The following is a 22,883-nucleotide window of genomic DNA, read 5'->3' on the forward strand; positions in this document are numbered from 1 at the left end:
AGAGAGGAGAGAGAGGAGAGAGGAGAGAGGAGAGAGGAGAGAGGAGAGAAGAGAGAAGAGAGAAGAGAGAAGAGAGAAGAGAGAAGAAAGATTCTATAAAATGCATTGCTATGCAAGGCCATATTATATGCTCTAACCACTGTGCTTGCCTGCTAGCCTGTATGAGTAAGAACATTAAAGCCAGAGCAGAGACTATTTCCATAAACAACCACAGAGTAAAAATGTTACAGCCTTTATTCTGCAGTCATTATCTTCATCATTTTTTTTTCTTACAGCTACCCTTAAAAGCATGGCCAAGGTTAGTTCCAGATCTATATAGATAGGCTATAGCTTAGTCATGTTAATGTCCCAGACTCTGAAGGTTATACTTAATAAACGAGACATAGACAAGATGAAATATGTATTTTGCTAATTCAAATTCATTAAAATACCCACTAAACATTTGGTTTCTATTAAATATCATAGAAAACGTCTGTCGGTGCTACAGTTAGGTGCTGACCGTCCTCAAGGAGACTGCATTACATGTGGTGGGACTGGAAGGTGGGTCATTTGGGCATGCCCTTCAAGAGAAAACTACTGCTTTGGGCCCTGCCTCTGGTTCCTTTTTGCTTTCTGTTGAGTGTGTTCTGCCATATATTCCACCATGACAAGATGCCTCGTCAGAGGACCAAAGCAACAACCACCCCAAATCTAGGCAACTTAGAACAAAATCCCTGAAACCAAGAGCCAAAAGAAACCTTTTTCCTTGTAAGTCAATTATCACAAATATTTAGTTATAGTAACAGAGAGTAACAGAAAGCCAGCACAGTGGTTAAGTCATATGTCACATTTAAATTGGGCAAGTAACCTATGATTCCTTTTCTTCCCTAACTATACTGAAAATAAAAACTAATAAAAACAATCTCAGCTGCCACATAAAGCCAACAGGTAGGAATGACTCACTCAGGGAATTGAGTCCTAGCGCTCTGCCTACACTACATCATACATCAACAGGACATGCCAGACAGAAAATGCCAAAACCCCAGCTCAGCTTCAGGATTCCTGGAGTAGCTACAACGTGCAAACTGGTACTGAGTTGCTTGTGTATGAATTCTGCTTTGGTCTCTTTATGTAATGCCAAGAACATTCATTCAGTTTGGCCACAGCAAAACAGTCACAATATTGGGGTTGCCACCAAAAACAAGTGACCACTCAGATTTAAATGCATGAGCTCCAAGGGCATTCAGATAAACAGTAAAGGAACAGAGAAGTCGAACCAAAGGTGCTACTGAGCTCAGAAGGGCCTCTTACAACTGCTGCATAGTTTTCAAAGCCAACAAAAGTGGGAGAAAATAGCAAAGTGTAAGCCAGGGAAAGACGCCTGTTGCTAGAAATAACACAAGCTTGTCACGCTGGCATACAGCAGTATTTTATGAAAAAAAAATGAATGCAAAAAAAAGTCAAAGAGAATAAAGATTTCAAACTGCATATTTAGTTGAGATCAACTGAGAAAGTAGACTTGGGCTGGCTCTCAAACAGTCTAGACAATGGCAACCACCCATGGAGGATATCTAGAAGAGGACTGGGCTTTGGTTTTATCACTCTGCCCCTTTATCTATTCCTACAAACACAGGACATCAAAGACTAGCAGCATCAAAAACTGCTTCTGAGAACTGAAGGCATGGGTTGACACCCTCCAAAGTCTATCAAGCACAGAAATAAGCAAAGGGAAACAGGCATTTCAGTATGTTCTAGAAGGCATGTGCCTTCCTGTCTCTCACTTATGCCTTCCTCCTTTTTAATTCAAGGCTAAACAAATACATCTTTTAATCATTTTTCTGGACACGAACAGCTAATTTATATACAAATAAAAGAACCATGTTGGCTTACGATTCTTCTCAATAACATCACTGGAATCAATGTCTACAGGGATAATTGTCTTGCAGTACAGTGGCAGGCAAAGGCTCTCAGAATAGTGTTTCTTAAAACCATAACTCCTATCATACATTGCTAGTAAGGTACATAATGAAAACAAAACTTCCCAAGGTTTACAAAAGGTATTATGGATAGGACTAAGAAATGGATCAGCTGCAGAGGACTTGCCTAGCATGTGTAAAGCCTTGCATTTAATTCCCAGCACCAAAAGTTTGTTTTCAGTTTGTGTTACTTATTTTATTTTGTATGTATGTATGGCTGTGCACCACATGTCTTAGAGGCCAGAAGGCGGCAATGGATCCCTTGGAACTGGAGTTACAGCCAGGGCTCTATGGTGAAATCAAATAATACTGCTGTGCTAAAAGAACGTAACAATAGGATGACACCTAATGATATTTTGCTGTACTCATAGATCAGTGCCTTATTAGTCATTATTGCAGCAGAAAGAAACAGTTGCAAAGACCCACAGCCAGACATGAAGAGAGAGCCCTTGGAAAACACAGGTCTAAATGGGATGTTTCCATCAAATTCCCCCTCAGCCCTAAACTGAAGCTCAGACAACCCATCAGAGGAAGAGACAGAATGAGTGTAAGAGCCAGAGGATACAGAGGACAACAGAAGAACAAGGCCCTCTGAATCAACTAAGCAAGACTATATGAACTCACAGAAACACAGGTCTGCACTAGGTCCTCTATGTACATACTATAGCCTTCAGCTATAGTATTCTTATGGACTCCTGCGTGTGTGACCTTTGGCTCCTGTGCCTGCTCTTGGAGATCTTCTCCCTCTGTTGGGTTGCCTTGCTGACCTTGATGTGATGGTTTGTTTTATCTTAGTATATTCTACTTTGTCATATTTGGTTGTTACCTCTTAGAAGCCTGTTCTGTTCTAATGAGAAACAGAGGAAATAGATCCAGGGGGCAGGAGAAGTGGGGAGGAATAGAGGGAGAGGAAAACTGTAATCAGGTTATATTTATGAGAAAATGAATCTTACTTTCAATAAAAGAAAACAAAGTAAATTATACAGATGAAGTAAAAAGATCATGACAAGGCCTATAACTCAGATATTAAGTAATATGAAAACTATGATACTAAAAATAAAAGATAAGAATCTTTTTTAATTTTCTAATAAATTCAGTATTTCCCAAACTAAAATTAAAAAAAAAAAAAAACAAAACAGAGACAACAGAAACTTTGTGTGTGTGTGTGTGTGTGTGTGTGTGTGTGTGTTTGTGTGTGTGTGTGTGTGTGTCTGTCTGTCTGATGAAGCCTAACCATCATCATCACCACCCCCAGCCTTGCCACACACTAAAAGACTTCTGGTGTAACAAGAACAACATGATCTCAGACCAAAATACTGAAATTGAATCCAGAAATACAATGTTGTTAAATGACACCATGGGGTGGAAGTCAGTGAACTTCCCAGCATAGAATACCATACAAGGTTAGAGAGTTTTGTTTCTGCATGACATGAAAAATTAAAAGGGTAAAAATAAGAGGATCCATGCGAGTTTAAAAGATGCTTAAGAGAGTCAAAATAAAGTGAAATCCCATCAATCTAGATCTTGATTTGAACACATAGGAAGGTTTGGGGGATGACTGGAGACATTTGAACATGACTTGCGGCTGAATTGAAAATCAAGTATTCTTACTAATTTTATCAGTTGTTCTAGTAGTATTATAGTTATACATATAAATGTTCTCATGAAGGGGATTTATACTAAGGCATAAGGAAAAAACATGCTACTTGAGATTTGCTCTCAAAATGTATCATAAAATGCAAACTAAAGAGCCTCAAAATAAATCTAATATACTAATAAATCAAGTATAAAAAACCTCTCACAACTGTGGAATTCTGGTATACTGGGATTGGCTATACTAACAACAAATATACTGAGAAATCAGAGAAACATCTCATTCACAATAGCTACACACACATTTTTAAAAAAACCTATAAAACAAACAAAATCCTGAAATAAATCCAATGATGTGAAAGATTTATAAAATAAAGCTTTTAAGACCCTGAAGAAATAAATTGAAGAAGATTCCAAAGGATGGAAAGGCCTGTAAACATGGCCGTCCCATCAAAAGCAACCTACAGGTTCAATGCAATTTTTATCAAAATTCTAATACAATTCTTCACAGAAGTTGAATATCTTAACTTTTACTTGTAAATAAACAAACAAACAAACAATTCAGAGTAGTCAAAATAACCTTGAACAATAAAAGGCTGAGGGAGCTATCACCAACTCTCATTTTAAGCTCTACTAGAGATCTAGAGTATTGACAGAAAACAAACATATTAATCAATACAATAGAACTGAGGACCTGGATATGTTTATGTTCCTATACTTGACTTTCGACAAAGAGTCAACAATAGACACTGGAGAAAATGTAGCATCTTCAATAAATAGTGCTGGTCACACTAGAGGGCTAAATGCAGAAGGAAGTAGGCCCTAACCTTTCTCCCTGAATAAAACCCAACTTCAATTATCAAAGACTTCCCAGACATGATTCCTTAAATTCCTCTGTTAAGAGGAGAAAGTAGAAAACATGCTTCAAAGAGTAGGCACAGGAAGGACTTTCTGAATGGTATCCAGGTAGCACAGGCATTAAGACCAAGCAACAGCTGATACATGGGACTCGTGAAACTAAGAAACTTCTGTGTAGCAAAGGACACCTTCATTCAAGGGAAGAGAAAGTCTATAAGGAATGGGAAACAAATCTTTACCAGGTATACATTTGACAGGGTTGATGTCAGGAATATACAAGGAACTGAGTAAAAACCTAAAATAACAGATTAAAATTTTATGGCATGGAACTAAAAGGAGTTCTCAGAAGAAGACCTTAGAATGAGAAATAATTTTTAAAACACTTATTCATTGTTGGTGGGAATGCAAATTGAACTCAAAATGAAAATCAGTGTGAAAGTTCTTCAAAAAGGTACAAAAAAATGTATCATATGATCTGGCTATATGATACGTGGGCACTGTTCATCCATATTCATGGCTGTTCTTCACAACAGCAAGATAATAGCCTAGGTGTCCTTCAATTCATGGATGGATATTGAAAATACGGTACATGTATACACTGGGATATTATCTAGCTATAAAGAAAAATGAAACTCACAGGTAAATAGATAGAGCCAGAACTAACCATTCTGAATGAGGTAGTCCAGACCCAGAAAGATAACACACTGCCTGGTTTCTTGCACGTGTGGATATTAGCTTTGAATTTCCAAATATGAACATTACATCTGGAATACATATAGTGGGCAGGAAATGTGTACGAGACCATGGTAGGAAGGTGACATTTCACAGGAAATGGGATAGAACACAGGTAGTATGAAAGGGCAAAGCAGATAACGAAACAGGAATGTTAAATGGGGTGTGAATAGAAGGGAAGAAGAGGGAGCATGGGAAGACATAATTACCACAAGACCTCTGAAAATGCAATATGGAAACCTACTATTGTAGAACCTTCACAAAATACATACATTCACATATATGCATATATGTATGTACACACATGCATACATGTACTAGTAATGCAGTAGAGTTACCTTGTAACGAAGGTAGGAGGGGACACAGTGCCACAAGGCATAGACAAATAAAAAGCTGAAAAAACAGGTGTGGTGTACTTCTTTTCAAGTTGCTAGTCAGTGGGGTCTCAGAGACCCCTCCATTTTCATCATTACCACTGCTACTGTCATTGTTCTTAGTTCCCTCCAGAACTTGATGGCAAGACATGGAAAAATCCAGCTGGTACTAACTTAGAAACCTCATCTCTACTATCCAGCTGGAAAGTGCTATACATGCTACAGGGAAGAAACCTCATCAATATTCTTACCTGGCTGTAAGCCCTGAGAGTCATAATAACTGGCAAGACATGACCACTGGCAAAACAGCCGGAGGAATGTCATGAGAGTAACCAACCCACTTTCCAAAAGGATTCAAAATCTCTTCCATAAGACAGAACTTATATCTGACTGCTGAGTGGCACAAAAATCCATGGATGACAAGATCCTAGAGGTGAACGATAACAATAACCTGCACTCAAAGTTCTTAGCTTCATATACACAGATCAGTGGATTTCTCATTCTTCATTAGAGACATTTCTTTATGTACACAGAGATCAATATGGGAACCTACAACTGATCGATGTGTAAAGAGACTTTAAAGTTCAGCTCTAAATTGAAGATCTACGTCAGAGCTTCCTCCACCAAGGTTAAAGAATCATTGCACAGAAGAGAGCACAAAAAGATTGTAAGCGCCAGAGGGAATAAATATCTGTAGTGAATCAATATTTCTCAGATATGATAACTCTGTTGTACACATGAGTTCACGGGGGCAGAGATTGCATGTGTAAGACCTATCCAATATCAAGCCAACACAGAAGTGGAGAGATGTTTATAAAGTCCCACCCCCATCTGAGGAGCTACTGACAATTGATGGGTATTGAGGAGGGCAATGTGTATTTGGGACTATTCTATTGCTGTGAGAAAGCACCATAACAAAGGCAAGTTTTAAAATAAAGGGTTTATTTAGGCTTATTGTTCTAGAGGGTTAGGAGTCCATGATGATGGAGTGAATACATATTTGCTTGAGAAGGAAGCTGAGAGCTGACATCTTGAACCAAAAGCACAAAACAGAAAGTGCACTTGGAATAGTGTAAAGGTCTGAACTCCCAAGCCTGCCTTCACGGCATATGTCCTCTAACAAGGCCCCACCTTCTAAGCATTCCCAAACTGCAACTCCAACTGGGTACAAGTATCACATGGCTAAGACTTTGGGAGACATCTCACTCAAACCACCACAGCAGGTCAGTGTTGAGCAAGGATGCAGGTCCAGAAGTGTTACCCATTCTCCATTACCCAGGCACATACAGGTACAACTAAATAAACTCACTGATTTAAATGAGGGTCCAAAAAGAGCATATGAGGTTTAGAGACAAAAAGTGATAGGGGAAACAGAAGGGAAATTGGAAGGGAGAGAATATGCATAGATTAGATCAAAACATATGCCCTCAAACAATAATCCCTAAGCAAATACAATACAGCACATAAATAGACTCAAGAAAGAAAATCTTGATAATAAATAAATGTAGAAATTAATAAATGTAAAACAAAATAAATGTAGAAAGGCTTCTGACAAAATTCAAAATCAGAAAAATAGAAACAGAAGAGACATTTCCTAGAATAAAGATTATATCCAATAAATCTGTACTAACATTATACGAATCACAGAAAAATAGAAAGTAGTTCCCCTAGGTTCTCAACCTGTAGGTCATGACCTCTTTGGGGGTCAAATGGCCCTATACAAGGGTCACCTAAGGCCATCAGAAAACACAGATGCTTATGTTATGATTTGTAAGAATAGCAAAATTAGTTATGAAGTAGCAATGAAAATAATTTTATGGTTGGGAGTCATCACAACATGAAGAATTATATTAAAGGGGCCCAGTATTAGGAAGGTTGAGAATCACTGCTATAGAGGCAAGACTGAGGTGGGTGGAGTGCTGTGCTCTCTCCACTCTTACTCAATGCAGCACCTCAAGTCTTGGCCAGAATGGGCAGGGGATCAAAGGGAAAAGAAATAGGGATGGAAGGTGTTAAATTATCACCATTTGAAGTTGTTGTAGGAATGTTTCCTCCAGAAGAGAAAGGGAGGCTCATGAGACTCAGGTCAAAAAAAAAAAAAATCTGTCACATCTGGGAAATGAGAAATGTCTCTGAAAAGACCAAGAGGGTTTCTCTGACCTGTGGAGTCACCTGCAAGAGGAGCAAAGAGCTCCAAGAAGGCACATCTGTGAGTTTCCACCTGTGCTGATATTGGCTTTTTGGAGATGCAGCTGAATTTTTGAGTCATCCCTGCTCCTCTAAATAGTCCTCACCCATACTCTCTTAGTAAACTTATGGTTCATCAAGTTGGACTTAGTTGCAATCATTACTTTGATCTGTCATGGCTTCCCTCTCTGTGGGAAATAGACATAGATATGTGTGTGCATCTCCCTAAGAAAGATCTGTGACACAATAGCAGTTGACAAGATCCTGTATTTACAAGAAGGGATTTTACCAGAAACTCTTAGATCAATGAACACTTTCAGGAAAGTAGCAAGATATAAAAATCAACATCAAAAACAGTAGCTTTACTAAACATTCACCAATAATGAATGCAGAAAAGTAGAAATCAGGAAAAGAGAATTTCAATTACAGTGCCCCCCACCCCAACAAAACAAAATGAAACGAGTCTAAGAATAATCTTAAGAAAGTAAAAGGTCTCTACAGTGAAAACTTAAACACTGGGGGGAAACCACAGGAATATTATAAACTAGAAGAATCTCCCATGTTCATGCACTGTCAGGCTTAGTATTGTGAAAGTGGCTGTTATTGAAAGTCATTTACACAGTCAATGGACTCTCTATGAAAATTCGAGTATCATTCTCTATGCAAATTAATTCTTGGTTTCATAGAGAGGCATCAAATACTCTGAGTAGCCACAACAATCCTGAGCAAAAAGAAAAAACTAGAGGTATCATACTACTTAAGTTGTAAGTCACAATAAGAAAAAAAGCACAGTACTACACTAACACACACACACACACACACACACACACTAACAGTATAAAAGAGATGACCCAAAAGATTTTGACAATGGTGTCAAAAACATACTGGAGAAAAGACAGCCTCTTTAACTGGGGAAATGGAATCCACACATTGGATTTCTATAGAATGAAACTAAATCCCTATTTCTCACCTGGTTTAAAAAACAAACAAACAAAAAAAACAAGCAAATAAGTTAATGACAACAAAAATCTCCAACCATCCAGTACAAAATGAATCCTGAAATTGTGAAAATGTTCAAAGAAAACAGAGGAAAAACATTTCAAAATACATGATCAAGCAAGGACTTTCTGAAAATGACTAAAATTATTCAAGAAATAAAAGCAGGATTTAACAAATGTGACTGCATGAAATTACAATCCTTGACACAGTAAAGAAAATAATCCCTAAAGACACAGTCTATAGAATGGAGAAAAGCTTTGCTGATGATGCATGTCTGGGGACTGATATCTAGAATATGGATGGATCTAAAAGCTATATATCAAACCTCCTAAGAGCTGTAACACATGGAAAAAGGAAATGAAAGGGTACTTTTCAAAAGATGCTGTATGGAAGCCCAATAGACATATGTGAAAATGATCATCAACTTTAGTCATTAGAGAAGGTCAAATGCAAATACACTGAGATTCCACCTCACTCACCCGAATGTGATTATCAAACAACAAACAGTGCCGGCGAGGACACAAGGGTTGGGTAGGGAGGAGGAACCTTTATACACTGCTGAGACTATAAGCCGGTGCAGCCATTATGAAGACCCCTCAAGAGATGTGTCTTGGTCAGGGTTTCTATTCCTGCACAAACATCATGACCAAGAAGCAAGTTGGGGAGGAAAGGGTTTATTCAGCTTACATTTCCACATTGCTGTTCATCATCAAAGGAAGTCAGGACTGGAACTCAAGCAGGTCAGGAAGCAGGAGCATCGCAGAGGGCATGGAGTGATGTTCCTTACTGTCTTGCTTCCCCTGGCTTGCTCAGCCTGCTTTCTTATAGAACCCAAGACTAACAGCCCAGGGATGGCACCACCCAAAAGGGGCCCTTCCCACTTGATCACTAATTGAGAAAATGCCCCACAGCTGGATCTCATGAAGGCACTTCCCCAACTGAAGTTCCTTTCTCTGTGATAATTCCAGCTTGTGTCAAGTTGACACACAAAATCACCCAGTACAAGATGAAAAATAGAGCTATTATATGATCCAGATATACCATTCCTGAAAATACACTCAAAGGCATCATCTAAGTCACCATACCAGAGAGATGACCTGCAAATCGATGCTTACTGCAGTATTACACACAGGAGGCAAGTTATCAAGTTAGTATACATGCCCACTAACAGATGAATGAATAAGGAAAATGTGACAGATTATAGATCGTAGATAGATGATTTAAATAAACAACAAACAGTTTTATTCAGCCACAATTAAAACTGAAATTGTATCTTTACATGAAAAAAAGATGTAATGGAGTTCTTAATAAGTGAGGTAAGCATATCCAAATGCCACATCTTCTCTATATACACACAGAGGGAAATGGAAGGGGAACGATCTCAGAGAGAGGAAAAGGAGAGCTGGGCAGTAAGTTAACAGAATCAAAGTACACAATAGACTTGAAAAAAAATGAAAAAATCACTTTACATGAGTATTAAGAGGTAAATACGTTAATGAAAGAAAAGAAAAAAATTTTCTAGTATATACAACTTCACATATGATCTCATTGCAATATATACTCATATTAGCAAGGATAAAACAGACTAAAAGAAAATACATTGCAATGTTAATATGATTACCTCCACCAGTAAAATAACTTGCTTATTATTTCTGGTTTTCAACATATCTTTTCTCTTTCTATAAAAAACAAAGTAGCCAGATTTATAGCATGTTGCTAATGCTTTCAAATTGACTATGTAATATTGACTATGATAATTATTTTGTATATGCTATAATAAAGTAATTAAATTATTTATCAGTATGATCTATGTTCAATCTGATATTCCTTGTGCTATAATGATCCCCACACATAATTACTTTCATTGCTACTTCAAAACTGTAATTTTGCTACTGTTATAAATCATACTATAAATATCTGTGTTTTACAATGGTATTAGGCATCCCCTGTGAAAGGGGTCATGAACCACAGCTAAGAACCACTGTTTTAGAGTAAATGTTTGGTGAGTACTGTGTTTGCATTACAACATAAAACTGTTCATACAAGCTCAAGTCCCTGATTGCCATAGAAACCAATCCTGGTAATGCAGAGCTATATCAGTAACACATCAGCAACCACAAGATACCACAGGTCATGACAGAAGAGACTCTCCATGCTCCACTCACTCCCACTGTGTACATTTCACCTAACCAAACTCCTAACTTCCACCTACAAGGAAAGGAAAATACGAGATACATACTTAGTGAAAAGAGGAATTTGTTTTTTGAAAAAAAGTATGAGTTAAATAACAAATATTTAAACATGTTAAATATTAAAAGTCCGTCTTTCTGAAGAAGGTGTAGCCCTCTAATATACAGTTAAGTAAGATGAATAGGTATGGGTGGGTAAGATGGCTCAGTGAACAAAAAGTACTGCCACCAAGTCTGACAGCCTGAGTTCCATCCCAGGCACCACATGATGGAAGAAAGAACTGACTTCCACAAGTTGTGCTCTGACCTCCACACAAGTGCTATGGTACACACACACACACACACACACACACACACACACTCTCTCTCTCTCTCTCTCTCTCTCTCTCTCGCTCTCTTTCTCTAAATAAACAAACAAACAAATGAATGTCATACAAGTACTTAGTTATAGGGACTTTAATTTTCAAAAGTAATAATTGTAGTAAATTGTATTAATGTATATTTATATATACTAATAATATATAAAAATACACATTATATATTTTCACTACATAAAAACAAAAAAGGCAGTTTATAAAAACCTACTTGTTACCTTTCACTGCAGTATCTAAAGCTCTGACAACACAATTTTCCATTCTTTTAATAGGATGTCAGTGAGCAGTTGTGACCGTGTATGTTGGGGGCCTTGAGGTAATGGTTAAAAACAATGCCACATCTTCATCAGGGCTTTCCAAACAAAACACATAATAGGGATCATTTTTAGAATTAGGCATATGAGTAAATTGTGATGTCTGTAAAGTGACTTTAAGAATTCTAGAACTTTGCCCATTGGGATTCAATTTCTTATCAGACCCAAAGACTGATTCTCCTGTTTCACATGTAAGATGGGTCAGCAGAGCCTTAGAGACAAATATTTACAGTACCAGGCCTTCAAAGAGATTCCAGCCAAGTCTGCAACAAATATTTATGGTACGTTTTAAACCTCTACTTTTATAAATACAGACCAAATGTCGCACCCCGTAAACATGAGGGGGCACAGTGTCAGGTTTCCACCGTGGAAGCCCCAGCAGATGGTTCTCAGGCTTGCCTTACCTGAGAGAGCATCTTGAGCTTCAAAGAAGGTACTGAGGCCGCCCTTCACATACGCCAGACTACCCTCACTCTTCTTGTTGGCCTGCCTTTTGAGGTTGGTGACGGCCATCTTGAGCTGCTCAAAACTGAAACAAATTAAAAGAAATCAACTGTCTGAGACTCCTGACAAGATAATGCATTCCGTGTAAAACACTAGACATGCTAAAGTTCCTGTGAGGTATATACACTGATTCAATAACTACATAAAGACAAAAAACCAAAAAAACCTCTTAAATTCTTATCTAGATCTAAACCTTTTATTTATTGTTATGGCTGACAGATATGAAACTAGTCTTATATCTATAGGTGATAATTCCAAGCAAGTCAGGCCCCTAAGAAGTAAGTAGAAATGTAGATGTAATATAATGACTTGGCAGACAGGAATTCTGAGTATTTTCTGGTGGCCCAATTAAGGTGCAGTAGTTCAAAAGCAGATTTTTCCCACTCCCTCACACAAGTGTCCCGGAACCCTGAACATGATTCTCATCTCACCACTCAATACACAGTACTCTGTCCTTAATGGCAAAATTACACAAAGCCTATGGGTGACTCACAATTTAACAAGAATCAAGAAACAAGGCACATGAGGTGCATATGTGATGTTATATGGTATCATGTGATGTCATGTGATATGTGATGTCATGTGACAACATGGTGCTACCATGATAAAACCCACTACTGGGTATGGTAACTTGAAATTTTCAATAAATCAACAAAAAATAAAACCATACTGTTGTATCTCTATCAAAAGCTGAGGGAGAAAAGGTATTTTGGAAATTTTATTTCCATTTGATCTGACAAAAATCTGTTAATAAAATCTGCAATATTGCTTTAAGTAGTAACTCCATATACAAAACATCAATTCTGAGTTATGACAGGAAAAAAATGTGTCCATAATGAAAAATTAAAGCAATCTTCTACAATTATAAACTGACTGTTAGAGTACTTGCTTTAAAACACTATCAGATCAAGTTTATGTACTAAAATACCAACTTTTCTTCATGTTTTCTAATAATGGTTTTCACCTCTGTAAGTGAATAAATTGTTAGTATATTCTTCAATCCACTGACTTATAGACAATATACATCCTAAGTATCAATCAATCAACTCTTTATCTAAATGTTTTCACTAATATTGCTGTTTTAAATCAAAAAGTTCCAACTGCAATGTTTGGAGTATGGGAAAATGTCAAGGGAACACATGGCCTTGGAGAGAGCCAACCACCTCCTTATCATCACCCAACAATAAATCTACTCCTGTTTCTGTGCTCTGAGGCCAGGGAAGGCACGTGCCACAGTTTGCACAGAGCTGCCATTTTCATGTGACTGATAAGGATAGTCCTCTACTTAGTCTTCTACTAAGACTACAGGTAAGATCAGGAATAAGTCTTCTAAGAATGACATTTTACAAACATGGAAACAGACAAATTGACACTTAGGGACTTAGCAAAGTCACCTCACAGAGGTATAGCTATGTTACCATCTGTAAGACCAGGCTTAAGTCAACGTTACTACATAAGCCTGCTGTCTGAAGCCCCAGTGATCAGGATCTGATTTCCACTAACCTGGTGGTGGAGTGATTCTCTATGAGATACCAGGCTGCTGAAAAATTCTCACTTGTAAAATCAGCACTCATGCCATGGAATAACACTTCTAAGTTCTTCTGAGGAAGTTTACATCTAAAGAGAAAAAGGGTTAAAATACATTACAGGTGCTCTGATACTAGCATGCCCAAGAACTACACTATATACATTGCATATTTATATACACTGCATATTTACCTTCAATAAGCTATCAAGAAAATATTTGAATATATGTATGGAATATACTTTCTATATTATGACTGATTTTCTACCATGCAAGCTTTGTTGTGGCAATTTGACATTTAAAATTAACCAGCACAGGTGGAATCATTTCTCTACCCTGTCATTGTCCTATCTGAGATGAACACTGGCCTGTCATTGTCCCATCTGAGGTGAACACTGGCCTGCAATTGCACTAACTGAAGTGAACACTGGCCTATCATTGTCCCATCTGAAGTAAACACTGGCTTGTCATTGTCCTATCTGGGGTAAACACTGGCCTGTCATTGTCCTAAATGAGGTAAACACTGACCTGTCACTGTCCTAACTGAGTTGAACAGATGTTTGTCATTCCTCAGGAAAAGTTCACACCATGTCTGTCCTGAGCATACCCTGTCCCAAGGCATACAGCCTTGCAGGCTTTGCTGCTGACCCACACCCATTTGTAAGATGAAGTCCAAGTTCTCAATCTCACATTCAAGAGTTTCTCTGTACTAAACCTGCTCATCTCTTAGGACTAATTTCTGCAACTACAGTTCTCACACTAAAAGCTTCAGAGCCTCAAACAGATTATACCCTCTGGCACATGTCATATTTGTGTGTACTTTATTCCTCTGACTTGCTGAGCCCTTTATCAAAAATGTTTCTCCAGCCCTGATAGATTGCTCAAGCAAAATTATACAGTATAAACAGGATGCCCCTTTATAGACAGATACCTTTGCATTTTATTCAATGAGAAGCACCCCTATACTAAAAGAAGATACTGCAGTTCAAGAGTTTCTACAAGTGTGTCTAGAGCCTTAGTATCTAGGTATCACATCCATAGATCCCACATTCTAAGGAGCCTACCATGACCAATGCTTCATCTTCACACCAAGATAATATTTTTGCTTCTTTTTCCTAGCCTTGATCAATAGTTGACAGGCTGACTTATGGGGGGGGAGGGTAGATGGTGGCAGTCCTTACATCCTTCCTCTGTTAGTTACAGTATCACACTGTAGGCTAGTTCAGGTACTTAAAGACTAGTTTTACATTGATTCCTTACTCACAAGATAACAGAAGGCACAGGAGTCCTTACCCTAAATTTTTAGTTACCTTGGACAGACTACCCCAGACAAGTATAGTTCTTCATGACAGCAAGGCTACACACTCACACAAAAGTCATCACCTTATAAGAACCAGACTGGCCCACTCACAGAATGTCTTAGGGTTTTATTGCTGTGAAGAGATACATGACCATTGCAACTGTTAGGAAGAAAAACATTGAAGTGGGGCTGGGGGTGTAGTCCATTATCATCGCGGAGGGTAGCATGGCAGCACACAGGCAGACATGGAACTGAGAAGGAGCTGACAGTCCTACATCCTGATCCATAGGCAGCAAACAGAGACTGCCACACAAGGCCTAGCTTGAGCAAATAAAACCTCCACAGTGGCCTCCACAGTGACACAATTTCTCCAAGAAGGCTACAGCTCCTATTAGTGTCATTCCCCAAATACGGACCAAGCATTCTAACCCATGAATCTATGGGGGCCATTCCTATTCAAACCACCACACAGAACAAGAAATTCTTCAACAAACATACAGAATCTAAACTGAGAGAATGACCATTGAGAGCACACCTTGGCAAGGACTAATAAATCACACACACCTATTGCCTCTTACCCCAATCCTACCTTCTTTTAATCTTCAAGTACATGCCAGTTATCTGAAAATGGACTTGAGACCAATGTCCTATCTGTCCTTCCTAATGAGTTTCTGTCAGAGGTAACAGGGCCTGAGACAGTCGCCTGCAGCAGCCTAAGGAACTCCCTGACAGTTTTAAAACCTTAACCCAGATAACACTGGATCCTGAGCAGAGTACGGGCCTCCTGTGGCAGTGCTGGCTGGGTTTGTTAAAAGACATCTTCAACCGAGATTCCAAGCTCATGAAGAACATAAGGCATGTGAGTGAGTATGAGATGGGCTTTTCTCGGCGAGTGACACTCCACGCTCTCTGCTACAGCCGCACGTGACATGCTGGTGGCCTCTGATGCTACTGTCTTTAAAGAGTTACTTGCTGGTGTTAGTAGCTGAAGCTACCTGCTGGTTACAGGTCCTGGCACTTTTGCTCTAAAAATCCAGGTCCAGGGCTAGGGCAGGATGAAAAGAGAGGAAGCAGGGTCACTCCAGAGTCCTTGCCAGTACTGCCACAGGAGGCCTGTGCTCTGCTCAGTGGGTACTCAAGCCTATTTGAGCCATGTGTGCATGTCACATGTTCCCTGAGGGTGGCTTTCGGGGACCTCCATCCAGGGCCTTTAGATGCGTTCTCTTCCTCCTTACGCTTACGTACACCAGGCTGCCACTCCTGGGACACTCCACACAGCACTAACCTAGGATCTGTCTGCACTGGGGGCCAAGCACATGCTGCTCACCCTACCCTTTACTTAGCAACCCCGCTCAGATCAGTGACTTCTGAGAAAGGCTGACAGGAATCTTCCTGGGAAAGGTCTCCCATTCTAAAGAGAACTCAGGAAAAAGCCATTCGTTTACCCCTGCACATCATTATGCCAAGTTTCAACACCAGGAATTGTGAAAAACTTTGTAATTATGAAGGAAGTTGGTTTATCAGAAGAGCAAACCTGAGTTCCACAAATCTCAATGGCATGACTAAGAGTGTGTCACCCCTGAATTTTGTACATTGTGAAAAGAGAAACAGCCTTTTTGTTTAAGACAAAGGAATTGGCATTTACCGTTATCTATAGCTGAAGGCATCTTGACTTAATATTCTAGCCTTTAAAATAAGCTAAAGTAGCCGGATCTTTGACCTGTGTATCTAGAAAATGTAAAAGAGAAGCAAGGACTGTCAAGTGCAGCTGACCCTTGCCAGGACTCCTAGGGCACAGGCAGAGATGAGGGACTCATACAGCCCCCAAATCCTTCTACCGTTATGTACAGCCTGGGAAAGCAACTAAGCTCTCCAGGTCCCTTTCTTCCTGAGGGTCACAACAGCTTAAGTATGTGAGACAGCAGATGAGTGCTCAGATCCACCTACACTCACTTCCCCACTGAGCTGGGAGGGAGAATCGGGGAGGCGCCATGGAAACCCCAGATACTCTAAGATGGAATCGAAGCAGTTAGACACTACTCACACCTGCTGCCCTTAAACTGTTTCCGGTAGACGGCAGTGTCAACTCAGACTTCATCCTCCTAGACGGTGTGCCTGAGCAGAGAGGCACACAACAGGAATGTCTCTAAAGCACACACACACTAGAAAGCATGCTGTGTGCTTGTGTGCCTCGTGGTGCAGCACTGGAGAGCAGGAGGCTGCTGTTAGTGAACTGATGCTGCTCTCTGAAGGCATGTGCCACACTTATTTCTTTCAGCTTTAAATTTCAACAACATAATTTACAAATGTTACATTAAATATTAGGGGAATTTTTTTTATTTTAAAATAAGTCATAGTTTCTGGACTTACACACTGTACCATAGCCCACAAATCTACTTTTTACAAAATTCTAAGTTAAACTCAAGACACTTCTATGATCTTCTTAGGAATGACTCTGCTGTCACCCTGTCTTTTTTTGTAAAGGCAGATTTCTTAATGTACTGGGAAAACTAGTCACTGTTTCTTTCTGTTGGAAATGTGACTCAATACGACCTCAGCCAGATGTACACTGCCCAAAATCCACGTAGAAATAAAACAGATAATATCTATGTACCAACTGAATACGCAAGACACCAGCCCCTAGTAACAGCTCACTCAAAAAGTGGGAGGTGATTGAAAGCAGGAGCCATGCTCCATGCCTCTGCCTTCACTTCATACCAGTGCCCTGCCAAGGCTTTCTTGATAAACATTCTTCTTAGGTGAATAGGACTTTCAAGAAATAAAATCTACTGGGGACTTTCACTTAATTTGAGCCTATTTTATCTTCTTTTACAGCTTAAATAGTTTGTATCCATTATAACTGGAACCAAGCAAGAACATATGTATTTGTGACACTCAGCACAGTAAATCAGAAATACAGACCTTTTATAAGCACAGCCTAGTCTAAGTTAAAGCAAAGTTACCTTTTCAGAGCAATTAGTAACGTTTTTATAAGTGCCATGGCACCATGTGTGCAAAAACATCAGTTAAAAATTTAGGAACATGAAGGACTTTTAACAGTCAAAGGCACCAATAAATGCCAGTTGTTAAAAACTTGTGGGGCTGAAAAATGACGGCATGCATGCTGAGTCCACCAATAAAAGATATTAAAACCTGACTCATACCAAAAGCATCAAGGAACCTATATTATGTTATTCTCACTTGCTTTTTCACAGTCAAAGAACCCGGCCCAGCACCACAGGACTCTCCACTCTTCCACTGCACACCTAAGTCAGCTGTAGTGAGCCTCAAATTTCCAGGGCAACTACTGAGTGCTGACTCATCTTCCAAAGGCCACCTCCCACTCGTCTGAAAAGTCACCAGGGCCACAAGTGATTATTTTATGACATGCATTTATACTTCTTCAGACCTTGTTAATTACTACTTTTACACTAGCAAATATTACAATCTCCATGTTCTTCATCCAATGATTTTATTTTTTTTAATGATTTCAGAAATTCATACAGAACATTAGTAAAATGAAAGGCGGTAAGGACTCTAATCCGAATGCAACATTATTTTGGGAACAAAAGGATTTTACTAAAAAAAATTAAGTATGTTAGGAAACCAGACTCTCACTAATGTCTGACACTCTGGCTCTCCTTTCCCTCACTCTTTCTGTACCTGGGTCAGGGAGCAACTCAGGATAGAGCCTCAGGCACAACAAAAGGATAAACAAATCCTCCTGGAACAGAAATCAGGAAAATCTATGTAGCTTTCTTTGGTGGGAGGGAAGGAGCAGTAGAAGAAGACAGGAAGGGGAGAAAACCTGTTTGACTAACTAATTGTGATAGTTTTAAACATCAACTTGCCACAACCGAGAATCATCTTGGAAAAGGCTCTGACAGAGAAGTGATCTAGATCGGGATGGCTGGTAGGCATGTCTGTTGGGAACTGTCTTAATGGTTAAAGAAGGTGGGAAGAACCTCTTGAATGTGGGTGGTACCATGCCCTGAGCTGGGTGCTGGGCTGCTTAAGAGTGAGCTACAGGAGTCCTAAGCAGGAAGCCTTCTCACTTCATCCTTGACTGTGGGTATGAGGTCTTCCATTCCTGCCTTGACTTCCCTATAATAATATATAGTAACCTAAAATTTTAAGTCTTTTTCCCCTAGGATGCTTTTGGTCAGGACATTTTATCATAGCAACAGAATGAAACTTCACTATTTCCTTACAAGGTTTTTGTTCTGAGTTGGGGAGAAGCAAAGTATCACTAAGCACATAAGCCATTATGGCTGCAGCACTCACCTGTCCTCATGTACAGCCCTCACAAGAGCCCACGAAAACCTGAGAAACCGAGGCGAGACCTCAAGTGGGCAGCAGTCTGCCCTGCATGCAGAGTTCAAAGCCAGAGTTTGGCTCCAAGTCACAGGACACTACCTCTTAAGAGAAATGTAAAGGAATTCCAAAGCAAGTCAAGTCCTTTTGTCGTGCCATTTTTTCTGCCTGGCTTCCTGACTTTACAATGCCACTAGAGATGGTTCTCATCAAACTGCTCTGTGGCCAACAGCACAAGACCAAAAGGTAAGAAGAGGATGGGGCAGCAAGAACTATGGGAAAAACATGTCAGAATGAAAATGAGAGTGACAACTATGACAATGAGCACTGGCTGCTATGCTGCTCAGCTTTGTGTCAACTTGACACAAGCTGGAGAACAGGGACTCTCAAATGAGAAAACACCTTTATAAAATTGGTATGCCCTGCCTATTATGTGTGGTACTGAGTTGGGTTGGTGTTATATAACAGTTTTCTAACATTAGAAGATTCCACCCTCAAGTTCCTTAAGCAGAAAGGTAAACAATGCAAAATAGCTTTGGGAAGTTCCTGAAATTGACCAGATTCACTAGGCCCCTATGAGGTAGAGTAAGCATAAAAGCTGAGACTCTCTCTCAAAGTGAGGATGAGTTGAAAAGAAGACTCTGAGACCAGAACAGCTGCCTGAAAGAAGCAGAAACAAGCTAAGCTACCTAGGAGAGGTTTAGACAAACTTAACACCTAGAAAGAACACTCTCCAACCTGTTGAGCTGCCAACAGGCTGTGCAATGTTCCAGGTTCCTAGCCTTGTGAGCTGTTACCCATGCTGGGGTGGGCTTTAGTGATGCAGCTGTCTTTGAGTCACTTCTGATACCATCAGTAACCCCTTTTGCCATACTTCTGTTTAAGTAACCCCATTAAAACTCATTGGTTCACCAGTTGGAATGGTGATATCCATACTTTGGCCTGTCATGGGATTCCTATCTGGTGTGAGTAGACATGTGAGTTGTCTCTCTAAAAATGTTATGTCACACAACAGCTGGAGGTCCTAGGTGCTGTAAGAAAACTGGCTTAGCAAATTGCAGAGCAAATCAGTAAGCCATACTCCTCCATGGCCTTTATATCAACTGCTCCCTCCAGGTTCCTGCCTGATTTCCCCAGTGATGGACTATGAACTAAGAGTGGTATGATAAAATAAACCCTTTCTTCCCCAAGTGACTTTGGGTCATGGTGTTTTATCCCAGCAGTAGGAACCCTGTCTAGAACAGCTGGTCTGACTCACTCCCCTATAGAGCATGTACATCCCCTTGGTCTCCTTCATCTGTAAAGGCTAAGGAAGAACAGTCAAAACGATCCCTTCTTCCTGTACTTCACAGCAACCTCAGGAAGAAGCTAACATTCAGGAGTTTTGATGCAGGCCCTTCATGGGTTTTCTATCAACTGCAAGCCTATGTATGCATAGTTGACAGTGTGCTCCAACATACCTGCCCTTTACCCTTCTATTTTGAACTGTCCCAATCTTAATTTACAGGATATCGAAAACCCTTGAAACAGTTTTAGAGTGCCCCTGCTTTAAAGATGCTACCCAGACATCCCAAGCTCACTAAAAGCTGCCACACTCTAGGGTTTTCTACAAATAATTCCTACCCAAAATGGGCCCCTTGTATCCATCTGAGCAGGGACACCATAGCAGTGAAAATGTGCTTTGCTCTCAAAAGTATTAATGATCTTTGATGTAGACATGAAGGTTAGGTAGTTAAAGGTTAGTGGAAAAAAATGGTCCTCATTCTTAGAAAACCCAACATGAAGATTTGGGTAAGACATTAATAGAACTAACTTGCTACCTTCTATGACTATTCATGAGGCAACACCCATCATGTAACTCTGTAATCAGAATTATTAAGGTCAGAAAATAAATTATATAAAATTACTACATTAGATGAATTGCTTAAGATATATGAAAAAAAGTTGGTTATACTTGGGAATATAAAAACAAAACATTAAATTCACTTATGAAACAATGTATCACTAACTGGCACAATTCTGATAAATAAAGCTAAATAGGGCTGGCTTAAGTAAGAATTTAGGCAGGACATATCAAAAACAAAAGATCCCTTTATACTAAATTATTCTAAAATATTTCTAGGAAACTGAAGCAAATGAATAGATAGTTCTACTGATTTCAAATACTATCTAAACATAAGAAAATGTAGTGATAGCCAGCTACTGGATGGAACACAGGGTCCCCAATGCAGGAACTAGAGAAAGTACCCAAGTACCTGAAGGGGGCTGCAACCCTGTAGGTGGAACAACAACAGGAACTAACTAGTACCCCCTGGGTTTGTGTTTCTAGCTGCATTTGTAGCAGAAGATGACCTAATCGGCCATCAGTGGGAATAGAGGCTCCTTGGTCTTCCAAACTCCATATGACCTAGCACAAGGCAAGGCCTGGGCCAAGTAGTGGGAGTGGGTGGGTAGGGGAACAGAGGTGGGAGGAGGGGTATGGGAATCTTTCGGGATAGCATTTGAAATGTAAATAAAGAAAATAATAATAATAAAAAAAAAAAGAAAAAAAAAAAAAGAAAATGTAGTGATGCTCATATCATTAATCAAGAGTATGTTATGGGATGGGGAACTCCTCTGTAGTGTTCGCCTTACTTGCCTATCATGTAAGAGTCACACATTCCACAGTCAACTGCCAAAACCAAACAGTAGTTATTAAAATTTCAAAACATTCCTAATCATAAAATGTAAACTCCTCCAAGAAACTAAAATAAATTTGTCAAATATTTTTATCTGTGAAACCACTGACTGAAGCAAAACTTGTCAAGCCTCATACATATTACCATAAAAATAAAGTTAATAATCAAAACAAATAATACAGTAAACAACCCATGTGGGATATCCCTAAATATGAATACTTCCACTTCAAGAATATAAAACTCTTAGACAGTAAAATTAAAGAACCAGATGGTACCTACTTTTCAATTTCAATGCCGAGAGGATTCGCAGGACGGAGAGACAAGGGAGGAATCCCTTTGTTCCTGTCAGTCCGCATATCATAATAATTCATTTCATCCACCCACACTGCAGACTGATCTAAAATGCCTGTAAGTGTTAAGAATATGCACTCAGTAAGACAAAGACTCTCCACATGCCTTTACATCTCACCACAGTCCACTATTTTATAAGAGACTTAAGGATACTACAGCTCAAGTTCTTTTCATGCCTGGTGGCCTTTTAACAAATACTGAGAATCTATAATGGCAAAAGTAACACTTCTTGGTTTAGGATTTCACTATACATTATTCAATGGAGGTGATTTTAAGCCACTCACAAAACATTCTGAAAAAGACAGATATTTTTTCAATAACATATAAAGTTATTTGTACACTGTTAAATATTAATGATTAAGTTAATAATATCATTTGCAAAGTAAAGTATGAGGTATAATAATATAACTTACAGTATCTCTTTATTCAAGTAAATACTCTGAACTTTTTGGAAAAACTGTCTGCGAAATCTCCAGTCCTAAACGCCTCAGGTTGAGCACTAATCCCATGGCAAGCTCCTTGCATGCGACCTCTGAGAAGCCATCACACAGGTCTGACTTGTATGTAACATCACACAGGTCTGACTTGTATGTAACAACATCACACAGGTCTGACTTGTATGTAACATCACACAGG

The 22,883-nt window shown here is 39.3% G+C and overlaps 1 protein-coding gene across 1 annotated transcript in view; it reads right to left on the bottom strand.

Annotated features, from left to right (window-relative positions):
- The window catches only part of Exoc2 (exocyst complex component 2), a 160,023-nt gene that overhangs the window by 100,481 nt on the left and 36,659 nt on the right, over positions 1-22,883 (bottom strand). Inside the window, exons 4-6 of the mRNA XM_021215509.2 lie at positions 22,176-22,302; positions 13,583-13,696; positions 11,980-12,104 (exon numbers count right to left, since the gene is read on the bottom strand). Of these exons, the coding sequence (XP_021071168.1) occupies positions 11,980-12,104; positions 13,583-13,696; positions 22,176-22,302 (366 nt within the window). The remainder of the gene's footprint in view (positions 1-11,979; positions 12,105-13,582; positions 13,697-22,175; positions 22,303-22,883) is intronic.

This window comes from Mus pahari, chromosome 16 (genome assembly GCF_900095145.1).
Source record: "Mus pahari chromosome 16, PAHARI_EIJ_v1.1, whole genome shotgun sequence".
In the NCBI taxonomy this organism is placed as follows: Eukaryota; Metazoa; Chordata; class Mammalia; order Rodentia; family Muridae; genus Mus; species Mus pahari.